General features: G+C 44.1%; 1 protein-coding gene across 1 annotated transcript in view; it reads left to right on the top strand.

Moving 5' to 3' along the window:
* The window catches only part of LOC146785573 (lysosomal amino acid transporter 1 homolog), a 111,334-nt gene that overhangs the window by 62,443 nt on the left and 22,891 nt on the right, over nt 1–26,000 (top strand). Inside the window, exons 3-5 of the mRNA XM_085634747.1 lie at nt 10,054–10,141; nt 11,106–11,227; nt 19,151–19,246. Of these exons, the coding sequence (XP_085490873.1) occupies nt 10,054–10,141; nt 11,106–11,227; nt 19,151–19,246 (306 nt within the window). The remainder of the gene's footprint in view (nt 1–10,053; nt 10,142–11,105; nt 11,228–19,150; nt 19,247–26,000) is intronic.

The raw sequence follows: 26,000 nt of genomic DNA, 5'->3' as shown, positions 1-26,000 counted from the left end.
TATTATCTTTTTGCAGAGTGTTTTTCACTTGCAGTTTGTTTGTAAAATTATGCACATCCCCGACAGTTCAACAGGTTTAATACTCGAAAGCTTTTCTCTTATCCAACCACCTAGTAAATGGCTTTCTCAAATTCCTTAAATTTATTTACATTTCCATGAAGCGTTTATGGTAAGGTGGAAGACCTCAATATTTCTCATTATAGTAATTTCTATCCATTTTATACACCTCTGGTTAATCTAATCCCTGTGAGGTCCTGACCCTCTTTGACTTTATTGTTCATTAGCATCCATTATAATATTTTGCATGTCATGTGTTAATGGTTGGTTCGCAAGGGATCGATTTCTAGTGGGTCACAATTCGACCTACTTCATGAATATTAGTAGGTCACAAATTAAGACCCACTAAAAATTAAAACTTTAGTCTTTTTTTTTTTAAGTAGGCACTAGTCACTGGGACCACTGCCTACTCTCAAAAAATATTTTTTCACCATTCTTGGAGAGGAAGAGATTCCTTGGGGACCCCTTCCTGTTTGCGAATGCCTTACTACTACCTTTCAGTAGCTGGTGAAAGATGAATGTTTTGCGACCAGAATTTGCAAAACATGAATACATATCAATCTGATTTGGTATTAAGAAGGGAGGCCCTACACACGGGCCTTTCAAATACGAAATGCGTTTACTACTACCTTCCAAGTAGTCGCTAAAATATTTTTTTGTGACCTGAATTCGGTTGCAAAACATTAATGCATACTTATCCAATTCAGTATTTGAAAGGGAAGTCGTAAACGTGCCCCTTCCAAATAGCAAATAGGTATTTGGTTGCAAACCTAAATTGTGATTCGATAACGTGTCATCGAATAGCAGTTTAGTATTATACATAAGAAAAGGTCTTTTTGCAGTCACAAAGAACCCGATTCTGTGAATAGGACCATTTGCCAATGTAAGAGCACTTGATATATCTGGCCCAAAGTCTCCTCCATCCCTCATCTTCCTGCTCCGCAACTTTTGACAGAAAAAGGTCCACTAAATGCTACATACCTATTTGTTGGTTCCGAAGATACAAAGATCACTGCTACTAACTTTGCAAATGCAAAGTTTCAATACACAGTGCAAAAAATTGCAAATCACAATGCAGCCATTATGGACCACTATGACTCACAAGGGGACAAGGCGGTCAGCGGACGTGGTAATTCTGAGTGGAAGACGTACATTCTTTGCAGCTGTTTTTACTGGTGCAAAGTATGACATGGTTAGAACCTTCCAAGAGCAGGCAGTACATATTTGCAAAGTGTAAGCTGTCCGTGTTTCACAGCGTAAACTCTGCTTGAGCAGACATTGGGAGGGGTGCACTGCATGTTCTGCCAAATGTTACATTGCAGATGTGAATACTAGGATCTGGGTTTGCTGTCCAGTGGCTGCCTTTGAGACTTTTTGAAAGAATCACAATCAGATGCGTGCCTCAAAGACCGTGTGAGGGCTTTGAGCGTCCTCGGCACTGCAAGAGGATCAACTACCTATCTCGTAGTGCAGCCTTTTACGCATCAGGCCCAGTTTTTCCAATACTTTTACCTTATGAATAACATGAACTTCCCTACTCGTGTTATTGAAAGTTGATTGATAATAAAATCCCTCCCTTATGGTTCAAGCAGCTGCAAGGATGTATACAACTCTGGCCAAGAGTACCTTAGCATAAGCGTCTATGTATATAAAGCTGATACAAGCATTTGCAATGCAATCGTTCTCGCCTTTGGGACCTTATATGTATTTAACTATGCAGCACATTAGCCTGGAAGCTGAAACATCTACTGTTCTTTAACATGGAGGGAAACTAAGCACCAAACTGCGTGACACACCAGGTATGGGAACACCGGGAGAGAAATATTGGCTTTCAGCTGGAAATGGTATAGTCCAAAGCTCTGTTTTTAATATAAAATCAGGGCCTTCGGTGGTCATATCACTGAAAATACAAGCTTTGAAAAAAATGTTATTGTCTACGGGTGCTCGTGGAAGACAATTTCAATGGACTGGAATCTAGAGAATGCAAAAGTGATTCTGGTATTTTACTGACATCTGCTGGTCGTTTTCTATCGAGACAGTTAAATAGAGGCAGATGAACAGAAAAAAAGTCTCTAAGCGGAAGCAGACAAGTCCTAGGGCTGATCTCCAGAGCCCACAAAGTACATGCATATATAAGTATATACTAAAGTATATACAAGCGGTTTCGAATGCTCAATCTAAACAGGTTGTTGAGACAATTGGTGATTTGTTTGCATGGAGACCCTTAAGTTAGGTATGGGCATAATTGGTCATAAATTGGAGGAGCAACCTTTAACCACAGCCTTCTCAGGCCTTTCAATTATGTCCATTCTCTTCATGTAAGGTGTTTTCTCATAACAACCCCGTTTTTAAGTTACAGATTAGGCCATTCATATACTTTGATGTCTGTAGGTTTTGTTGAGCGGCTGTTGTTGGCACTCTTTTTCACAAAAGGGGCACACATGACATTTATTCCCCAGGAGGAAGAAGTCCGCTTTTCACCATTTTCATCTATTAATTTACAGATGTTTAGCCTATAATCCAGTGTATATTTGGTATCAAACTCTTCTCATACCTTACTTTGAGGTTTCTGTTATGGTCTTTGGAATATTTCCTTTTCAATGCTTTTCGGGATGTCTTTTTTTATCTTATTGCAGACCGCCTTAGGCCTATTTTTAGCATAATGAACCACGCTACCTACAACAAGCACACAAACGATCATATTGAAATATTTGGGTTATTCTCCGTCATCGTTTTGGCTTATTTAGGAGAGTCGCAAACACCGACAGGCTTCTTGGTCTGTCACTTAGGAGCTGGGTGCAGCCCACAGGATGTCGCAGAACATCACATTGTTTACTTAATTTGTAGTCGACATTGGTGATCTGTAAAGTAGCACCCACTCCCCACAGAGGCCAAGTAAGGGGGTAGCAGAGCAACTATTTTTGATGCCACCCACCTGCCTATAAACTGACCGACATTTCCATCATTACACTTTTTCACTCACCAGCCAATCAGAATGTCTCCGTACCAACGTGGCACATAGCGTCCCCATGTCAATGAGATAAGAAATGATTGCCTAGAATGCTGACTGGCTGCAGGGAAGCATCCCACTCACCATCCTTTTGCTCACTGTATGGATGCCATGTGCATATTAGGGCGATCGCTTGGCTAAGTGGCAAATTCCCGGGCAGTGTCTCTAAAAATCATGTGCAGAGGATCAAAATTCAGGGACAAATTCAGGACGATAGATCAATTTTACAGACGCATTTGAGGTAGTCATGCAATTCTAAAAGAGACAACTGACACATACAAGTAAAATACCTTCATATTCTCTGATTTGTGTAATACATAGCAGTATTAATCGAACATTTGCATGTAGCTGGACCTATTTAAGCATTTAAAGGAAATTAACAATGATACACACAGAACACAATTCTACCCTGTCCTAAGAATCCTAGTGCCAGAAGCAATGTTGTGTTGCTGATCGCAGACTTGGACTTCTTCACAGGTAGCACTACCAGTTTAGATTTTCATTTTGAAGGTACACTTATCATTAGAGCTTGCAAATTTAAGAAACTCTTTGTTCCTGAAAGCAAATGAATAGAAGTCTGAGCAAGAATATTTCCAAAGTAGCCTGAATCTGAGGTTCTAACATATTCGATATTAGTCCAGGTGAATTTTATTTGGGAAAAATCTGATTGGCTGTTTCACTGTTTCCAGGCATGCGAAGTTTGAATGGCATCAGTTTTTTTTTTTTTAGCTTTTTTTTTTTTTTTTTTTACATTGGGAACTTCAGGTAATTTTGAAAACCGTTCCACTGCTCAAAATAGGATGTAGCCAGCAACAATTTGCAAAGCAAAAGCAATTAAACTGTATTTGTTGCATAGGCACTAGAGTTCCAGATGACTGGTAATGATGTCCTCTGCATCAACAGCTTTGCAGAGTTGCTGAAAGGTTTAGGGAAGTCAAAGAAGCCTATAAACATGGGGGCGGTTGTACACTGATGCTAATGCAATCTGCTGCCTTACTGCACCTCTCCAAATGTCCGCATTGTTTCAATATATGTCCTTAGTCACGAACATTAGAATTATTCGGCAATTAATGACCAACTAATGTGGTAGAGTTGACTAAGTTATGCGGCTAGAGAAAGCAAATTGTGTAATAGACCATATTCTGTGGCAATATTCATTATTTGGTCGTTTTAGGACCTCCATAGGGTCTGAGCAGGATCTCACCTCAGTACCAGTGTGGCACCTGGATAGAGCAATCAGCAGTAAAAAGGGTTACCCATGAACCTAGCCACGAGTGCTGCTGAGAAGGAACGGACTCCATTGGAATACCTCAGGATTGTACGCTCTGATCCATTTAAGATGCATACGTTTTGTTAAAACCATCATCTTAAGCAGCAGATGGTGGTCTATTTAGCAAGCGAGGAAAATCCATCATTCTATGTCTGGCTGGAGAATAAGTGACTTCCCTTGGTCCTGGGCATATGGAGTGCAGAAACCCTAAAGTGTAACTTTTCATCCGCTAATCGGAGGGAAGAGGAAACACAACACAGCTCACAAAGGCTCGCCAACACAACCGAAAGGGTGAGAGATTGATGAAAAGAGCATCGAAACACGATCTAGTAACAAGTTGGATAGAGGAGAGAGCTGTTTTGTTCTTTGGGTTCGGCATATATTAAAGCAGATATTTCCAGACTTAGTGGCAATTAAAAATATTAACTTTTCGTTAACAATCAATCAATCAATCAATCATGGAACTTATAACGCGCGCTACTCACCCGGAAGGGTCTCAAGGCGCTTGGGGGAGGGGGTATGCTACTGCTCGAACAGCCAGGTCTTGAGCTGTTTCCTGAAGGCGAGGTGGTCCTGGGTCAGCCGCAGGTGGACGGGCAGGGAATTCCATGTCTTAGCCGCCAGGTATGAGAAGGATCTTCCTCCGGCGGTGGCTCTCTGGATGCGAGGGACGACGGCGAGGGCGAGGTTAGCGGATCGTAGCTGGCGGGAGGGCGTGTAGAAGGTCAGGCGGTCGTTGAGGTACCTTGGACCCATGTCGTGGAGGGATTTGTGTGCGTGGGTGAGGAGTCTGAACGTGATCCTCTTGTTGACCGGGAGCCAGTGCAGGTCTCTCAGGTGGCTCGAGATGTGGCTGCGTCGGGGGACGTCAAGGATGAGTCGGGCGGAGGCGTTCTGGATACGCTGAAGTCTTTTTTGGAGCTTGGCTGTCGTGCCGGCGTAGAGGGTGTTTCCGTAGTCAAGTCTGCTGGTGACGAGGGCCTGGGTCGCCGTCTTCCTGGTGTCAGCCGGGATCCATCGGAAGATCTTGCGTAGCATGCGGAGGGTGTGGAAGCAAGATGAGGAGACGGCGTTGACTTGTCTGGTCATCGATAGGGAGGAGTCCAGGATGAAGCCCAAGTTGCGTGCGTGGTCTGTTGGCTTGGGTGCGGTGCCTAGGGCCGGGGGCCACCAGGAGTCATCCCATGCGGAGGGCGATGGTCCCAGGATGAGGACTTCTGTCTTGTCCGTGTTCAATTTCAGGCGGCTGATGTTCATCCATTCGGCGACGTCTTGCATCCCTTCGTGTAGGCTGGCTTTGGCGGTGTCGGGGTCTTTGGTGAGGGAGAGGATCAGCTGGGTGTCATCGGCGTAAGAAATAATGTTGAGGTTGTGTTGGCGTGCGATGGCAGCGAGGGGTTTCATGTAGATGTTGAAGAGGGTGGGGCTGAGCGACGATCCCTGCGGGACGGCGCAGATGACTTTGGTGGCCTCAGAGCGAAACGGGGGGAGGCGTACTCTCTGTGTTCTGCCGGCGAGGTATGAGATGATCCATTCCAGAGCCTTCCCTTGGATGCCGGTGTCGTTGAGGCGTTGGACTAGGGTGCGGTGGCATACAGTGTCAAATGCCGAGGAGAGGTCTAGGAGGATGAGTGCCGCTGTTTCACCGTGGTCGAGCAGGGCTCGGATGTCGTCGGTGGCTGCAATGAGGGCGGTCTCGGTGCTGTGGTTGGCTCTGAATCCGGACTGCGATGGGTCGAGGGATCCGTTCGTCTCGAGGAAGGCGGACAGTTGCTTGTTGACTACCTTTTCGATGACCTTGGTAGGGAAATGGGGCGGAAGGTCTTGAGGTCAGTTGGGTCCGCTGTTGGTTTCTTCAGTAGAGCGCTGAGCTCGGCGTGCTTCCAGCTTTCCGGGAAGGTGGCTGTGTCGAAGGAGGTTTTGATGATGTCTCGGAGGTGGGGTGCGATGGTGGAGGTTGCCTTGTTGAAGACATGGTGGGGGATGGGTCGGTAGGAGATCCGGAGTGGATGGTGTTCATCATGCGGCTTGTGTCTTCGGGGATTACCTCGGTCCATGTCTGAAGGGTGGCGGCGGGGAGCGTAGGTTCGGCCCATGAGTGCGGGGGTGGAGCGCCGAAACTGTTGTGGATGTCGGCGATCTTGCGGTGGAAGTACGAGGCGAGGGAATCGCAGAGGTCCTGTGATGGAGTGATGTTGTTGTTGCCGGTGCTTGGTTTGGAGAACTCCTTGACGATGTTGAAGAGCTCCTTGCTGTCATGGGCGTTCTTGTCCAGTCGTTCATTCAGAGATTTCTTCTTGGTGGTGCGGATGAGCTGGTGATGTCTGCGGGTGGCGAGTTTAAGGGCGATCATGTTGTCGGCGGTCTTGTCGAGGAGCCAGGCCTTCTCGAGGGTGCGGCAGGCCTTCTTGGAGTCCTTGAGTTCGTCGGTGAACCAGGGGGCCTTCTTGCTTCTGGGCCTGGTGAGTGGGTTCTTCAGTGGGGCGAGGTCGTCGGCACAGGAGGTCAGCCACTGCGAGAAGTTGCGGGCTGCTGTGTTGGGGTCCGTTGTGCTGACAGGTGGGTTCTGGCTGAGGGAGGTGGCGAGCTGGTCGGCGGTGATCTTGCTCCAGTTTCTTTGGGGAACCTGCTTCGGGTGGTGGTGGGCCGTGTTCTTTCTGAAGCTGAAATGGACGCAGCTGTGGTCGGTCCAGTGAAGTCCTGTGGAGTGGCTGAAGGTGATGTGCTTGCTGGATGAGAAGACGGGGTCGAGCGTGTGGCCGGCGTAGTGGGTGGGGGTGTTGACCAGTTGCTTGAGTCCGAGGTTAGCGAGGTTGTCCAGCAGGGCGGTGGTGTTGCGGTCGTTGTTGTTCTCCAGGTGGAAGTTGAGGTCCCCGAGGAGGATGTAGTCTGTGGATGGGAGGGCGTGTGGGCTGATGAAGTCCGTGATGTCTTCGCAGAACTGTTGCGCGTGGTCCCGGGGGTCTGTAGATGAGGATGCCTCTGAGGGTAGTCTTGGTGTCGGTGTGAATCTGGAAGTGCAGGTACTCGGCGGCGTTGAATGCGTCGATGGAGTTAGTCGAGATGCGAATGGTGCTTTTGTGTACGATGGCGATGCCCCCTCCGGTCTGGTTGACGCGATCCCTCCTGATGATCTTGTAGCCGTCCGGGATGGCTATGGCGATGTCGGGGGCCTAATCCTACTATGCTCCCAATAACAAACACAATTTTAGACATATCAGTCCAATCTGAAAACAATGATCTGGTTATTGAACTAATCTTGACTGCATTCTTCGTACTGAAATGAAATGAAAAAATATTTAAGAGCGCATAGCTACCCTAAGGCATCCCAGCGCCATTCGCAGACACGGATCAAAGGCCACACCTTATTGGACAGTGACTTTGAAAAGCCACGTTCTAAGTGATTTTTAGGAAAGACAGATGGATAGATTCCTGACGTATGTGAAGGGGAAGGGCATTCCACAGCCTGGCCGCATTATAGGAGAAAGAGCGTCCACCACTTCTTGCTCTCTATATTTTTGGCACTGAGGCGAGCAGCAAGTTCGCCGAGCGGAGGCTTCTGTTAGGGTGGTAAGGGATAATCATAGATTGGTTGCTCGCTGGTCCCTTTCCCCAAAAGGACTTCTGGGTAATACAGAGTGCCTTGAATTTGATTCTCTCAAATATTGGCAGCCAGTGTATGGCTTTCAACGCAGGTTTAGCCGATTGCCGATAAGGGACATCTAGAAGCAAACGGGCTTCACAGTTCTGGATAATCTGAAGTCTGGTTTTGGTGGCTTTAGGAGCTCCTACTGGATCCGAGCTTTAAGCAAACACTTGATGAGGGTGACAGCTGGATTCGAAATCTTAACCTTTAGACTGCAAGCAGCTTTAGACCATAGCTATTAAGACAACCAGCATTCTATTTTTGGAATGATGGTTGGAAGCAACATGCAAAATTATATTTAAAATTACAAGCAAATGCTGTCCGTTATAATATTCCATATGAACAACAGACATTCTTCCGAACTAACCAGGACAGTCCTTGTAAATAATAGACAGGTGGGCTCCCTATTCCATTTTCAGAACAAACCTGTCTTTCTAAAATAGGATCAGTGCTTAAACCACATCTCCATGTGCTTCACCTGTCACGTTTAAAAGCCTCACAGAAAAGCAAATTGTTTTCTGTTGCATCCTCTTGTCGGTGCGCAAGCAGCACAGCAATAATTCTTTATATTAACTTGTGCTTTCTTTGGGCCTGATTCAGAAGGGTAACTTACTCGAAATGTAAGTTTACTCAGAAGTGTAAGTTCACTACTTTTCAGTATTCACACGCTAAACTTTTAGAGTAATTTACACTGTTGTAGTAGGTCCAGCAATACACATGGGCAACCACTGGTACTGCAGTGCCCTCCCATAGAATATAATTGAGGCAGAGACCTGAAATAAAACCTCATAGGAAATAGGGTTGAATGAAATTATTGAAAATAGTAAAACATATAAATAAATATAATGTAATATTAATATATATAACAAAGAGTACATATTTATAATGTAATTATAAAATATTTATTAAACCATTTTTTTTATTCAAAGTATACCATTAAATATCATTAAAAGTAAATTAATATCAATTAATTCTATCCACCGCTTCTTTCTGGCCCAGGCTACGTTTTCCTTCTACTTACAGCACTTTCTGCACTCACTAAGTGTGCATGTGTTTGCAGGCTGTCTCCCCTTTTCCTCTGTCCTGCTCTGTATCGTTCCTTCCCTGTCCAGCGTTGTTGCTTGACCAGCCCCCACCACAGCCATTGCTTCCCGTCTTTCAATTGCTCTTCCCACTGCTGTTGCTTGCCCAGTCCACCTACTGTGTTGTTGCCCCATTGTCCTATCTTGCCCTTCCTCCTTCTCAATACTGTGTTGTTGCTTGACCCGCTCCCCCTTTCTCTGCCCCCTGTTCATTGCTGCCCTGCCCCCACTGCCTTTCACCATCGTAGCTTGCTCTGTACCCCCAACTCCCTCCCTCGTTGTTGTTACTTTCCCAGTTTCTCCTTCTCGGCTGTTGCTTGCCTTTTCCCTCTCCACCTTGTCCCTCCAGAAAAAAATGTGCTATGGCGCAGTCATCACTATCCGCGCTGCTGTACAACTTGGCTAAGACACATTGACAAAGCCAACTGCTCTAGAATAAGAAAGACCTATTGGCTCTGCTAATGCCTGTTCTCTGCATTCTTCAGGTACTGAGCGCTCTTACCCTGAAATTTTTTTTTTTAATGATTGTTTCAAGATTTGATTTGGGCAGGTGGTGGAAAGGGAGGCAGACTAACTGGTCAATAGTCCTTTGGAGCCTTTTGGCACACTTTATTGGCAGTATCTGCCCTGCTTGACCTATATGCATAGGCTGTAGACCATTGAATACTGTTATCTGGACTACATTTTCTGGGAACTCGTGTTAAGGTTATAAAACTGATGCTGTTTGGTTGTGTGGCAGTGTTAAGGGTAAGACAACCCTTTGATCCATCAGGAATATGCACAGACCGTGATAATAGCTATCTAATGCTATGTGGTGTATACACGTAACCCAGATCATACCAGGACGCTGCTCAAACCCACATGGTTAGTGATATTAAACCTCAGAGACAGATCTCAGCTTGTGTAGTATCGGGAGAAATATGAATTCGGTAGGAAATGTGGTGAATTGCACACCTTTCTAAAGTAAGTTTTGATATTATTGTTTCAGACGGTCACCGCTATATTTTACATTGACATGGACATGGTTGTGATTTCACAGTTTGCCTACTACAAGATAAAGCATTCGAAGATCAAATGTGAGTACTTTCTTTGATCAAGGTATAACCGAATAACGGCACAAGTTTTATTTGTTGTCTTGCTTAGTTTTCATATTCCATTTATATATACTTTTTTAATTTGCAGTATGTAATATTGGTAAAACATCATCATCATTCCAAATAATGAAAGTTTGCCACCAGTTTACCTCCCCTTAAAAAAATATATCCATTTGGATAGCATCATGGTGCCTACCAAGAGCATTTTCAGAATTCTTGCCTATATTCAGATTAACATTTTATGAACAAACAGTACATTTAGGATAAATATAATATAACTGCTCAAAGGCACAACAAAGGTGTGTTGGTGTTCTCTCATTCAGAACTGGTTATAGGTGTGCTGAAACCTGAATGATATGATTGTTACATATATTGATTCTGCTGCAGGATATTGAAGCATTATTATGGTGATAATATTGAAATGCTAAGAGTGTACCTTTCAATTTAAAGTTTTCATAAATCATTGACAAATCTTCGCCTTTTCCGGGATCAAACTTTTTCAAAATTATGAACAAATATATGAATTAAATTTCATCCCTAATATTCAGAAGATAAATTCCATTCTACCTACAAGGGGGAATGTGCCTATATCAATTGTAGAATAGTCTATATTAGTTAAGTAGAGAAATAACCCAACCGGGTGTATCTATTAAAACGTTCTGTATTTCATTCAAAGACAAATGGTTTCATTAGGAGTTCAACATAAAGAAATACTTCAGCAACATTGATAACTGAACAAGAAAGAAATTCTTTAGATTTCACTAATAATCAATGTTCAAATAGAATGCCACAATGTGTACGAAGTCGGGAAGTGAGTCCATACGAAGTACTTCAGTAAGAAAAGGACACAAGATTTAATGGGATTTGGAAATGTAGCCTATACTTTACCACCCTTAAATTTCACATTTGTTTTAAATATCCTGTTCTTCATTTTCTCTTTTGTTAGTGAATTCCAGCTTGAAGACAATCTGCTTTTCCTGGCTTACAGTGTTCATCATGTTGTCTGTTATCCTTCCTGGTCAGCTGTTTCTTCGAGGGGAACACGGTTTAGAGCTAAATGCAGACCAGGTATCTATTGTATTTATTGTCGTAAGATTGTATTGTTCTCATGCCTTCATGTACGGTTTGTGTGTGAATGGGATTTTAGCCTTTTTAGACACTTTACAACATTGGTATCTCACTTTCTCTTACCGTCACACTTGTGCTCTCCCGCTCCTCTTATCACCGTGCTAGAAAAAAATTTAAACTTTGTAGCAGGTAAGATTGCCTAACAATTAAAAGCTCACTGCTGTGTGTCACCTATCAGTCGCAGGTATAAATCTAGGGAGAGGCAATCAAGCTTTCATCCAAGGTTAGTAAATTAACTATTGAGCTGACTAATAAATATCTATCTGTCTATCGGCACAAAGAACATGGTAGCAGGTGCTATGGAAAGAAAGTATTTTGCTCATGATGCACTACGGTTCTCATAAAAAATTAACTTCCTTTACTTCAAAATACTTAATTGGTTTGTCATGAGGTTGTCTGCTGTTAACCCCTTAGCTGCTGAGGCTTTCCCTGCTCCGGTGCTGAGCCTGTGTTTTTTATATGTTTGGGACACTTCACACTTAAGCCTTCAGTGCTTAAGTGTGAAAACTGTGACCTTCTCTCTCCCCCCCCCCCCCCCCCCCCCCACCACCTATGCTTGGGTTTCTAAAAGTATGTATGCTCGTGTGTTTCTTTGGAATAATCCAGTAAAATAAACAAAATAGAGCAAAATCATTTTCTGGGATGGTGGGTTGAGGGGAATGGCGGAAAAAGTGCTGTGCAAGAAAACCTTTTGTATTTTTTTTTTCTTTCAAAAATGGCATCAAAGTGCTGTTATCACCATCTTCCCAGATTTTCATGAAGAAGCAGTGCTGTAAAAAAAATCAAAGTAGTTTTACCACAGTGTTTGTATTTTCTAAGTAATAATATTTTTTTCTATTTTTGGCTGCTTCTTCCTTGTAGTTTGTGATCGAAACGGTGTGAAGCCTTATGAGTGGACCGAGAAAGGTGTACATTTAGAAAATTAGATAAAATTCAGCAAGATGTCATTTTGTAGATAGATCATCGTTTCCTCAAAGAAAATAATAGTTGATTTTTTTTAAGGCGGCGGTGCCGGCAGCGGCGGCGGCGGCAGCCAACGACTGCTTTCTTGTGGCACCCTGTGTCCGTACACCGTTTTGGACTACATTGTAGTAAACTTTTTTTAACTGAAGCACTCCATAAGAGTGCATGTGTTTGCAGGCCATTGACATTCGGTGTTCTAGTTTTCTCTATTAAACTGTCATATCCCTCTCCACGCTGTACAAAAATTGGTGCAAATAAAAGTCATGGGGGCCCTACTGAGGCTAATCCATTGATTTTTTTTCAATTATTTTTTTCATTATTTTCATCACGTTACAAAAAAACATACAACTCAAGAGAAAAACACATTATTGGTTTGGTTAGGCGTTTCAACGTGAAATATCACATTTGCATTATAACACATGTGCATGCAACAGTAGAACTTTGATGCACAGGAATTCTCTCACATGGGGTCCTATCATCAATACAAGCAGTATCTCCATTGATGACTAATCATTACTCTACTGACCATTGCAATATTAAGGAAACTGGTCTGTACCTTAGGCCCCAACTGGTGTAACACCACTCCCAACGTTATTGACTTTGTTTTTCTATACTGCACCCTCTGGTGACAGTGTCGCCCCGGCAGCATTCCGTGGTTCGGGTGATGTCGCACCAGTCTTTTTTAACAAGAAAGATTGATAAGGGCCCCACTAATTCCTTGGGCGGCTTCTGGGGGGTAGTAATTGGCAATATGTGTCAGCTTGGGTGTTGCAATACAACATGTCTGTAGGCCAGTCTGCTATTTGTGGAAGCGGGCCCCTCATCCAACGCAACGCTACCCTTCGTTTTGCTAGAAGGAGGCCAATAGCCACCAAAGGGCGCAGGGTCTTATTTACTGGGAGGTCCTACCCAAGAAGCGCCAATTGGGGATCAGGTTCAAAGTCTGTGCTAATAATAGTTCCCAACTCTTTGAACACTTTTTCCCAGAATGCGTACACCCCTGGACACTGCCAGGCTAGGTGCCAGAATCATGCTCCTTCCTGACAGCGTCTATTGCAACCGGAAGACTCTGCTAGACCGTAACGAAACTGGCGTTTGGGGATACAATATGCTCTATGTAAAAATTTGAAGTGTATGAGTCTGTCTTCCATTAAGAGCAACTGATCGGGTGTGGGCGCACCAGTAGGACCATACTTTATCACTTAGAGTGCCCCAGTGTTGTTGCCATTCCAGGGTTGTGGCAACCAAACTCGCACAGAAGGTAATTTTTCCATTTTTAGAGTCAGACAGCAGAAACATTTACGATGACTGGCTGTCCCTAGGTATCTGTGGCAGCCCTAAGGCAACCTACTGGCTCACCACCTACTAACTCATAGGTATGAATGTATAGCCCTCAACACATTCATGTGCCCTGCCTGTAGCTTCCAAGTGGGGACATTACATGTGGATCCTTGAGACATAACTGCCTTCTTAGGATGCACTTTGTGTCAGTGAATGTGGAGTTGATCATTGAAAAGGCGCAAGCGAGACTATGAGGTCCACAATCCTATATGGTGTTGATGCATGTTGAAAGCAGCTGATGCATGTTGATGGTTGGGCTAATGAGGCAAATGTGGTATCTCCAGTGTCACTGAGGTGTATAAAGAGCAGGACTCCCTTTCTGCTGCCACAGTGTGTTTAGGTAGAGGAGTATATATACATATATTTCTTCTTCTTTTCGGCACATGTAACATTAACAGGGCCTCACAGTGCTTCATGTCTTATTGTTCAAATTCTATGAGCAGATATCCGCGAATTATCCCATTTAGATTGCCTTTTTTCAATATTTCCTTTTGCCTTATTTATAATATTTCATGTATGCTTTTGGGAAAGTATTGTTGGGATTATATTTGTTTGGGGTTAAATAAGGGTTCATAAAAATCTAACCAAACTCTCACTACACCCACCACCCAGCTACTACTAGCACGACGTTGCCACGACCACCCTACCACAACCATACCAACATCCTATCGCCACCCTACCACCGCCACACCGCTTACTGCCTCCATCCCCTCAACTACCACCACCACTCTAACCAGCCTACCACCACTCTGCTACCCTCACCCTACCATCACCATAGTACTACCCTGCCGCCACCATTCTACCACCCTTCCACCACCTCCCTAAGCACCACCCTAACCACAACCATACCCTCCACTGCCATAACCCTATCCTAACCACCACAGTATTAATCACCCTAGCCTCCACTACCACCATCCTACCCTAACCACCACTACCCTCACAACTCCACCATCTTACAATCACCCTAACCACCACCACCACCCTCACCAGCTACTACCGCCATTCTACCACTACCACCACAACCCTAACCATCACCACACTAACAACGAATAGCATAACCACTATCACCACCCTAACCACCACCACCACCACCACCACCACCCTACGCCACTGCTCTCACCACCCTAACCACCACCACCCGAATCATCACCACCCTAGCAGCGAACAGCCTACACACCAACACCCTCACCACCATCACACTCACCACTACTACTGTCCTACTACCGGCAGTAACCCCCTAACCAGCCTACCACCGCCTTACCAACCACCCTAATCACAATAATAATCGCCACCGACTACCCTAACCATCACCACGCTAACTACTACTCTTCTCTAGCTTCCATGACCACCCTAATTGCAATCACCCTACCTTAAGCACAACCACCCTAACCACCACCTTAACTACTCCTCTAATCACCATGACCACCACCTTTTAACCATTACCCTTAACACCACGCTAATCACCTCCATTAACCTCAACACTACAACCACTATCTTCACCACCCTACCACCACTTACCCGAACCACCCTAACCACTAACCCCTCCCTACCCTAACTACCACTACCCTATTCATCACCATCCTCACCATCCTACCACCCAAACTACCACCTTAATCACCACTTGTGTTCACCACCACCACCCTCACCGCTGCCCTAAACACAATTCGAGGACCTTGCGAGATGTGTTGCACATCGTACGTTTCGATGAGCCGTGGGGCTGTGATGCAAAGTCCTGCATCGAGGAAGCAGCACGATGCTGTTCCAATGGAGAGTCTTATGAGGGGGTGTGAGCGCTGCGTCGGTTGTGCTGAGACCACAGCTTTCCTGGCTGAGCATCTTCAGGCCCACTACCAAGGGTCCAGCACTAGGGTAGCACTACTTGTGAGTAAAGGACTCACAGTTGGCAGAGCCCAAGGGCTGGACTCAAGGTTGCTGGAACCTGTTCTGTCCCTGATGAAAAGGCCAGCCAACTAGCCCTTGGAGTCACTCTGGTGATCCTGGGTCCATGATGCAGATCCAGTCCTTCTCACTCAGGCAGGAGGGCAACAGAGTGACAGTGTTCCTGCAGGAAAGCAGCACAGCAGTCCTCCTTCTGAGTCTTCCACAGGTCCAGATGTATAGTGACTTTGATGAGTTTGAAGTAGGCAAAGGTTCTGGAGGTTTCCACCTACCTGAGGTGTTGGGGTATCCCTTTCTTACTTGCACTTGCCCCTAGCTTGTCTGGGGGCACAAAAGACTAGTGACAAACCCTTTGCAAGAGTGTTCAGGGTGATGTTCATGTGTGGTAGGGGACAGCTCCACTCCTCCTCTAGTCAGGGTGGCCCATCTTGCCAGCACCTATCTTCCCTTTGTCTCACTGTGTCTGAGCAAACTGCCAGCTACTCCTATTCATGTGTCACAGGGACAGGCTGCAGACACCAAATGTTTGGGATTTGAAAATGGAAACTTTCTAAAAGTGGCATTTTCAGGATTGTGACTTTAAATTCTGACTTTACCATTAAGAAGGGCCTTAAATTACAATTCTTTAGGCACCAGACTCAACCAGTCCGCAGGGTCCTAATTGAAAGTTATCAGTTATAAATGTAATAAGAAAACCCAATGTTATTCTAAGTGAGAGGTAGGCCTTGTAGTACTGAAAAACTAATTTGAGAGTTTTTTCACTACCAGGACATACAAAACTTAAAAGTACATCTCAAACGTTTTAAATACACTTCAACCTTCTCTCTGGACTCTTCAGGGCATACCCAGCGGGTACATATATATTAAAAAGGATGGCTTGGGCCTGGTAATAGGTTTATTTTGCCAGGTCAGAATGTCAGTTTAAAACTGCTAACATAGTCTACAATGGTAGGCCTGAGCTATGGTTTACCGGACTACTTAAGTGGGTGACACAGTCAGTGCTTCAGGCCCACTAGTGGCATTTAATTTACAGGGCCTGGGTACATAGGGTATCACTTAACTAGGGATTTACAAGTAAATTAAATATGGCAGTTGGGTATTAGCAAATTCTGTTTAAAATGTTTAGGGGAGAGATAGGGAAGCACTTTAGCACTGGTTCGCAGCAGGAAGGTGCACAGAGTCTTAAGGTCAAGATAAAACGAGAAAACTAAAAATAGGAGGGGTGAAGGCAAAATGTTTGAAAGAACACCCTACGGCTGACAGTTCTAACAAGAGCATTTTAAATTGCAACTCTTGAGTGTAAACAGCATATCTTTATCTGGTCCCAAACTGAAGTTAGCAGTTAACTGTAATAAGGTAATGCTAGTATTAGCTTACGGAAGAGATAGGCCTTACAACAGTGATAAGCGTCTCCAAGAGTTTTTCAGTGTCATGACATGTAGTACTGAAATACTCATACTCCCACATGTTAAATATGGTGCAACCTACAATACAGTCTGCAGTGGCAGGTTTGAGACGCATTTTACAGTGCTACTTTAATTGGTGGCACAATAGGTGCTGCAGTCTACTTGTACCATTTCGTTTACAGGCCCTGGGTACAGGTAGTACAATTTGCAAGGGACTTACAAGTAAACTGAAGGTGCCAGTTGGGTGTAGGTTAATTTAACCATGTTGTTTTAAGGAGAGAACACAAGCACTTTCTGCACTTTACCCCTACTAACCAGTGCAGGAGTTCCTAATGTCAACAAAGTCAAGCGCAGCAAAAAAAACATGTAGTGGAGTCAATAAAATCTGGAGGAATATAACACCCGCGATGTCCGGTATAACAGCCTCCCACACAAACACACGTTTTCTTTCTACTGTATTGCCCCATCTCCCTGATACTTGCTGGCACACTCTCCATCCTCCTTCCAAACCCACTGACCTTGATTTAGGTTATTTTTTATATTTTTGGGGGATCAATTTATTTAATGGCCTCCGGCAGCTGCAAAAATACGGTCATGACTTTATGCGCTCTGAGTGCACTTTTGTTTTCCATTTTTCACCAGATCCATTTACCATTCTAACATGGTTTCTTCCATGTTGGAGCAGTACATTTAAAATGGCCGTAGGTTGTAGACCCGTTACAATGGATGTGTTGAAATGCTTGCATGCGCAATGACTCCTTGCAGCCATATTTCAATTGGTTTCCTTTAATAGAATAGTCTTCGTAAGATTGCCGTCGCATGCATCTTCCTGCATGAGTTCATATGCCCCTGCAATCAAATGGCAAAGCCAATGGCACCATAATTTAAGGCCGAGATCTGTACATTATGCCAGTGTTTATGCAAACCAAGAGTGCCATTCTTCCTATCCAACCTGGTTATAGCGAAGTCTCACTATGGTGTCAAGCGACTGTGGTGACGTGTGTTGTAGTAAACAACTAATACGGGGTGGAATTGGGATGCCCACATCACTTCTTGCTCTGTTCAGTAAATCTCATTCCTGATATGTTTACTTTGCGGAGCCGTTATCACTTCCCTTTATGTAAAGCTATATACGTTGAAGACAAATCGTTTAGCATGAACTATGGCAACACCAGGATGACCGCAAAGTCCTGAATGCTCATCTTGTTAAAATTTCTCTTTTTATCCCCATCCTTTCCTTTAATTATTCAACAGCTCCATTTGAAAAGTCTGAGTACTATTCCTGAAGGAAATTGGACATTTACTCCTGTAATTTACGCATACATTTGGAGTAAGTTTCTGCATTGTTTTGAATTGTGTAAGTGAATCCAAGAGTAATCCTGTAAAACTATGTATTGCAGCTTTTCAGGAGTAGTTCTGGATTTCTTTCTACTTTCCACTTTACTTCCTTGCAATGGCAATTTTGCTTGTGTAAATGTAATAGATGTACATTTGTGCATGCATAATGTGTTACCACCTTCACCAATTTTAAACATGTTCTTTGAATGGAGATTTACTCCTGTCCTTGAAATCAAGGATGAGAATATGATCATCAGAATTTGCAAATACCCCAGACAGGCACACATTTGAATATTCAACTTTTTGAATAGTTCTCTGTGCTCTCAGAATCTCTTAACACCAGCCCCTTTGAGCATCGTTTCTCACACCAGTTAATGCACTACTCATAAATGGATGTGTGGGTGCGCTTGTGTTCAACTTAGATGCCTAAAAACCTTTGTGAAAGTGTTTGGATTTCCCTAGGATTTTTAGGGGTGTGGTGTATATAATGAAAAGTATGCAGTTTATGAACAATGTTTACCTTAAGTATGTTTTTAGCATTCATTCACTTATTTTTTTCATCCATGGCTATATGGACCTCTTTTATATTATAACCATACTGACATATTTCCAATTTATTTTTATGCTTGCACCATTAATATATGTGGTGTTTGGGTAAACAAAAGACCCTAGATTCAGCAGAATAATTATTATTTTAATATAACACTTAATACTAACCTTTGCAAAAAGTACTCAATAGGTCTCCCTTGAATGGAGGATAGACCAAATTGGTCCAACTGTGATTCAAATTTGTGACTAGCCGACCAAATACCGATGATGGTTTTGAGAGATTAACTAACAGTCATTTCGCTGGCTAAGTGTGGCAACTTTGTCGTGATATTGTACTTTTGATATCAAACTCCGTTTCCTTTTTCAGAAATCTCTTGGAATAAGTGAAATGTCTGGATTTATATGCGGCTACACATCTTCTGTGTTTTACTTAGGGTCTCGATTTCCTCAACTCCATAAAAATGTAAGCGTTTCTCAATTTTTATTTATTCACTGTTCTCAAAATTTCATAACCACTATCTATATCCATCCCTTTCTGCCTGTCTCTATCCTCTCTGTTTTCCTTTTGTCTCTATCTTTTGCCTCTCTTTCTCTCTGTTTTCTTGTCTGTTCTGTCTGTCTGCCTCTGTCTGCCTGTCTGTCTTTGTCTCTGCCTTGCTGCCTCTCTGTCTATATATCTATCAGACCAGATAGAAAATATTTTGCCCGTTGATTTTAAGCCCCTTGTTTCTTTCACCAAAATGTAATTTACATTTGATCAAATTCTTTAAAATTCACAAAACCCCTCTCTTTAGTAGTCTTGCAGGGGCTCTTTATAGTATGTTTTTATGAGTTCCCGATTATCTTTTAAAGTTGTCTTGCTAATGCTTCTGTCTGTTGGTAAATCTGCAATTATCCCAAAATTGTTAAAAAAAAATAAAAATTTAAAAAGCCAGGTCTTCAGCTTCTTGGAAATTCGAGGAGTGAGGAGAAGGCTCTTATGTGTAATTGCATACTTTAGGAGCGATGTAGGAGAAGGCTCGACCTCACGAATATCCTTTAGGTGTCGCAGGTATGACCCCTGACCTCAGAGGTGGCAAAATCAATGCCAGGAGCACAGTGACAGCTTGCCCTTATGGACTTTGGTTGGAGCTACACTCTTTGGTGTCTCTCACTTTGATTATACTAATAGTGAATAAAGTTTCAGTATTCACTATTAGTGTAATAACAAATGAAGAACAATTAGAATATGACCTTCCCTGGAATGCGCAGGTAAATACATTTTCAAAACAAAATGCTGTGAAATATAAATCTGAAAGAGACTATTAGTTATAGATTCCTTACCTTCGGATTACCCCCAGGCGTCACTCGATCCGGAGAAATGTTTCTTCAGCAGTACCCCTGCACGTCAGTAGGTGGCATCGGTCGACTCCGCGTTTGTCGTTGGCGTCGTGATCGCCACAATGATGTCGCGGTATCTACTTCTCTAAATCAAAGAAAGGAGTTTGTTCCTCTATGGGGCAGATGCACTGCAGGTCGCTATCTGCCTACTGTTTAAGTCGCTGGGGGATCTCAATTTCAGATCATAATGCCCTCACACACCTGTTAGGGTGTCATGCTTCATCATAAGGTGCTCCTCGTCAGACCGGCCGGCGCTGCAATGTCTGACGGGCCTGGTGGCATCTTTGGCAGGGTTCTTTTGATCTGAGAACGCCGTATGTGAAGGGTGTATGTGGGCTAAAAATAAGTGAACAATGGTGTGTATAAAGTGACTAAGTGATTTAAAATAGGCACCGGACCTATGAGCATTTTAATTCAGAAATGGGACCGGGACTAAGTAAAAACAGTGGGGCTACCAAGAGGTCTTAAGGTACCAGGGTAGCTCCTATGTATATGTGGTCAACATGTTTCGTGCCTCCAAGGCTCCAAAATTGAGCGGCACTTCTTCAGGACCAAACAAGCTATGAAAGTGGGTGGTCCCCAAGGTATTAGGACCTTGAGATGACTCCCCAATATGTGGGGATGTTCGGTAGGTGTATGCCAGGTCCCAATTTAGGAACCAGCAGCGTCTCTCCACCTAGGTAAAGGAAGACAGAACAAGGGGTAGAAAAGAAAGAGCAACATCAAACTGTACTGTCGAGTTATCCTCAATGCTCAACAGATGTAAAACATCCTCACCCCCAGAACAGTGGCAGAGGTACAAATCTTGGGTCAGGTTGATATACCTGTCTTAAGTACATATCTAATGTATATTGAAATATATATCGAAAATATTTAAAAACAATCATGCGCAGGAAATATGGTGTCAATTTTGGGACTGCCTACAAAGAACAGATAAACCATCCGTTCCGCGCCCCCGTGACGGGTGAGCAAGATATAACATACACATAACAAACCTTACCTCACTTGGTGGATAGTGTTACTTCATAAATGTGGGGGAGGGGCCAGACCACTGGAAGGGACCATCTAAAGTTTGACAATTGGGAAATAAAAATCCACTACAATCCGAACCAGCATCCTTTTTTAGGACGAGGCCGGGGCAGGGGAAGAGGCAGAAGGAGAGGCGGAGCCCAGAAACAGGTCCAATGGCAAGACCAGCCGGCATCACAACAACAGGAACGCATGGAGCTGAGGAGCAAGAAGAAGAACAGGACCTAATAGTAAATCTTTCCACAAGAAGTCTCACTCCCATCGAAAAGAGTCCTCAACAGAGGCCTGGGCTTTGTTCCCACTCCACAGATGGATCGACTCCGCCTGCACAAAGCACTTCATGATTTTTTCAGAAAGTTGCGATTGAGGGCCTACTTTCAAGACAAAGAATACCAAGAACCATCTGACACTAGCCTGCGAGTTCCCTCCAAATTCACACCACACGAAGGGATGACACTGCACGAGGTGCTCACCTTTGAACAAGCAGTGATTAAAGAAGTGGACGTCCTACCTAACAGACAATATTACAACAACTTGTCCGCGGCAGAAAGAACAGCAATCCAACATCTCACCGAGGATACTACACTCCCTATCAAACCTGCCGACAAGGGAGGCACAATAGTCTTATTGAATACGACCGACTATGATCAAGAATGCCTCAGACAGCTCTCACAGGAGAGACATTACAAAAAGCTCAAAAAAGATCAGACCGGAGCACTGGTATCAAAAATTAAATCCATCGTGACTTTGGCAGAAGCGCAGGGGTGGATCTTGAAAAATGAAGCTGAATTCTTGGTGAACACGGAACCTCGGACTCTTTTTTTTTTATTTTTTTATTTTTCTTTTTTTCTACTCCCTCCCAAAAATCCACAAGGGGGTCAGGCCCCCCCCCGGTCGCCCGATAGTTTCAGGGATCGGCTCGTTGTTGGATCCTCTAAGCAAATTCTTTGACTTTGTTTCTGCAACCTCTTGTCAAGAAAATACCCTCCTACCTACAAGACACTAGAGAAGTCCTGAACCTCATCACTCACACTACCAGAAGTGATGAAATTAACCTCCTGATGACATTGGATGTCGAGGCGCTCTATACAAACATCCCTCAGGCAGAGACCCTCAAAGTGGTGGAAGAGCGCCTCTTAGCAGAAGAATGGACATCAAAAACTCCGGTGGCTTTCATAATGGAATGTGCCACGTTAGCAATGTGTGAACTTTTTCCAGTTCCAGAAACAGCTATACCACCAGACCCAGGGCACATCTATGGGGAGCGCGTTTGTGCAGAGTCTGGCCTGTGTCTATGTGGCCGAATTTGAACACCTCCACTTTGCAGACAATAACATCTATGCGAACAACATCGTCTTGTGGAGGTGCTACATAGATGATATTCTCATTTTCTGGAAAGGAGATATGGATACATGTGACACCTTTTACACTTGGGTCAACTCCCTGGACCCCTACCTCCGATTCACCCGAACCGTTTCTACTTGTGAGATCCATTTCCTAGATCTTACAATCACCCTACGGGATGGTCGACTGTCCACACACACCTACAAAAAACCCACGGATCGTAACAATCTGCTGCTCTATGGGAGCCATCACCCTAAAGCCCTTAGGGACAACCTGCCGTTCGACCAATTCTTGTGCCTCTGCAGGAATTTCGATACAACCATGGACTACAAAAAGGAAGCAGCTACTTTGAGCACTAATCTAGCAGCCCGTGACTACCCGGTGCATGTCATTAAGAAATTCAATAAGAGAGCACTCAATAATAACAGAGGCCCTGCTGGAACCTAACCATAAAGCATCAGAAGATCTCATGACATGTGTCACCACATACACACCCGATTCCAATAGGATCCAAAGGATCATCCGAAAACACTGGAGGATCCTCTCCACAGGGAATTTCTCCATTCCAATGCCTAGATTTGTAATGAAGCGCACCAGCAATCTTCGCGATCTACTGGTCCATACCCGCCCAAAAATCCATCAGAAGAACACACAGCGGACCCTGTGGAACACTACACCAGTACGTGGACACTACCTATGTGGCCACTGAGGGGGTTTGTGACTTGACTTAAAGGCGACCAAAGAATTAATCGTGGAAGAAGGAAAAGTTTTGACACAACAAGCCCACACCAACTGCAACACAAAGAATTGTGTATACTTAATTGAATGTCTTTGCCATTTAAAGTATATTGGCATGACCACCCGTCCGATTAAAACAAGAATTATGGAGCATCACAGCAACATACGGTGTGGCAGAACAACGATAAAAATGAGTACACATTATCTCTCTCACCCACATAGGCCAGATGAAATGAGTTGGACAGTGATTGAAAGCAACATTACGTGGACCACACAGAAACTGTTTGAAACTGAGCAAAGCTGGGTCTTTCACTTGTCCACGCAGAATGGGAGTCTCAACGACGATATCCCTTGAACTGAACTATAAAAACCTTATTCTGGTTTCCCTTGGACACATAACACCCACATCCTTCCTATAGTTGAATATTGGACATCTGTTTACCTGAGGCGAAGACACATAAAGACATTACTGTTCCCCTCTTATATTTTTAATAACACACATAGGATAGCCGCATGCACTCACCAGCAGACCGTCTGCTGTTAAGACTGATTTATAGGCCTTAATCTTAGGGACTATACCTGACAAACTCAGAACGAGTATACACTATATTTCATAGCCACCTATACAGGGCTTCGTCACTTTAGAACTTTGAGACATTGTATGAGACAGAGACAGTTCCGATGGTGTGTCTTTGCAGTTTTATTTTACTACCATCCTTGATTCAACCCTGCCTTCCGAGGGGCGGCAAAGTCCTAGTCTTGATTTTAAAAAAACCTTTGAAATGCAGACTTAGGCTTTCTTCATGTAGTCGGGCATTTCAAGGTTGAGACAAGATGGCGATGTAGCTCTGAACCGAGGTATCGCGAGTATTCCGACTTCCGCATCACGAAGGCCGTTTCTTTTAAAATAACGGCGGTCGTGCAGTGCCGGTAATATCCAGACGTCGGGGAGACGCGTTGGAGTACCGGCATTGCCCTCATCTACGACCTGGTAAGTGAGGACCCTATGAGCGCTCCGAACCCCATACCTGTGTTTCGTTTGGACATTACTATACGCACATGCTGCCCTTAGTTTTACAGCGTTAATTGCAGCGACATCTAACTTTCAAAGATTGCGTAGCTGTAACTGAGCTACAGTATTACTTGCAGCGATGTCTTCTAACTTCCTAGATCGCAGAGCTGTAACTGGGCTTCCACTCTTCGGGAACAAACGCCCACTAGCGCATTCCCAGCAACGCTATCTGACACACTGCTTACTGGCATAGGCTGTAGCATCCTACACCAGCATCCCTTAGTTACTCTGCGACTTTTGCAGCGATGTCTCTGACACATCTGAATAGCGTGGAGAATGCAATGGGCTTTCGCTCTTCCGGGAGACTTGCTCTGACTAGCGGCATCCTGCTTCCGACTAGCGCGTTCCTCCATTATGTGACCAAACAGGCTGCACTCTGGTATAGGCGTCTTTCATAGACACCGGCACAACTGGGAGGCCTACTAGATACCCGTCGTTCACCTCAGTCTTAAAACGTTTATACCCCTTGCTTGGCTTCCGTCAGTCTTATGCTTTAGAGACATTGCTTTCCCGTAGACAGTATGTATTGGTCCTGTCTATGCTTACTGTTGGCCTACCATGTTTTTATTTCCCAATTGTCAACCTTTAGATGGTCCCTTCCAGTGGTCGGGCCCCTCCCCCACATCTATGAAGTAACACTACCCACCAAGTGAGGTAAGGTTTGCTATGTGTATTGTTTTATCTCTCTCCCCCGTCACGGGGGCACGGAACGGATGGTTTATCTGTTCTTTGTAGGCAGTCCCAAAATTGACACCATATTTCCTGCGCATGTTTGTTTTTAAATATTTTTGATATATGTTTCAATATACATTAGATATGTACTTAAGACAGGTATATCAACCTGACCCAAGATTTGTACCTCTCCCACTGTTCTGGGGGTGAGGATGTTTTATATCTGTCGAGCACTGAGGATAACTCGACAGTACAGTTTGATGTTGCTCTTTCTTTTCTACCCCTTGTTCTGTCTTCCTTTACCTAGGTGGAGAGACGCTGCTGGTTCCTAAATTGGGACCTGGCATACACCTACCGAACATCCCCACATATTGGGGAGTCATCTCTTGGTCCTCATCCCTTGGGAACCACTCACTTTCATAGCTTTTTTGGTCCTGAAGAAGTGCTGCTCGATTTTGGAGCCTTGGAGGCACAAAACATGTTGACCACATATACATAAGAGCTAGCCTGGTTCCTTAATACCTCTTGGTAGCCCCACTGTTTTTACTTCGTCCAAATTCCATTTCTGAATTAAAATGTTCATAGGTCCGGTGCCTATTTTAAATCACTTAGTCACTTTATACACACCATTATTCACTTATTTTTAGCCTACATACACCCTTCACATACGGCGTTCTCAGATCAAAAGAACTCCGTCAAAGATGCTACCATGTCCGTCAGACATTGCAGCGCCGGTCTGACGAGGAGCGCCCTATGATGAAGTATGACACCCTAACAGGTGTGTGAGGGCATTACGATCTGAAATTGAGATCCCCCAGTGACTTAAACAGTAGGCAGATAACGACGTGCAGTGCATCTGCCCCATAGAGGAACAAACTCCTTTCTTTGATTTAGATGTGTACTTGAAGGAGCACAGGGGTGGGACCTCTCTAAATAATTAGCTCTTTGTCCCCCCTTTTGATTTAACACGGTATCTACTTAG

The sequence above is a fragment of the Triturus cristatus genome, chromosome 11, assembly GCF_964204655.1.
Source record: "Triturus cristatus chromosome 11, aTriCri1.1, whole genome shotgun sequence".
Classification (NCBI taxonomy): Eukaryota; Metazoa; Chordata; class Amphibia; order Caudata; family Salamandridae; genus Triturus; species Triturus cristatus.
Note: the sequence above shows the minus strand (reverse complement) of the source record. Positions and strands in the feature narration are given on the sequence as shown.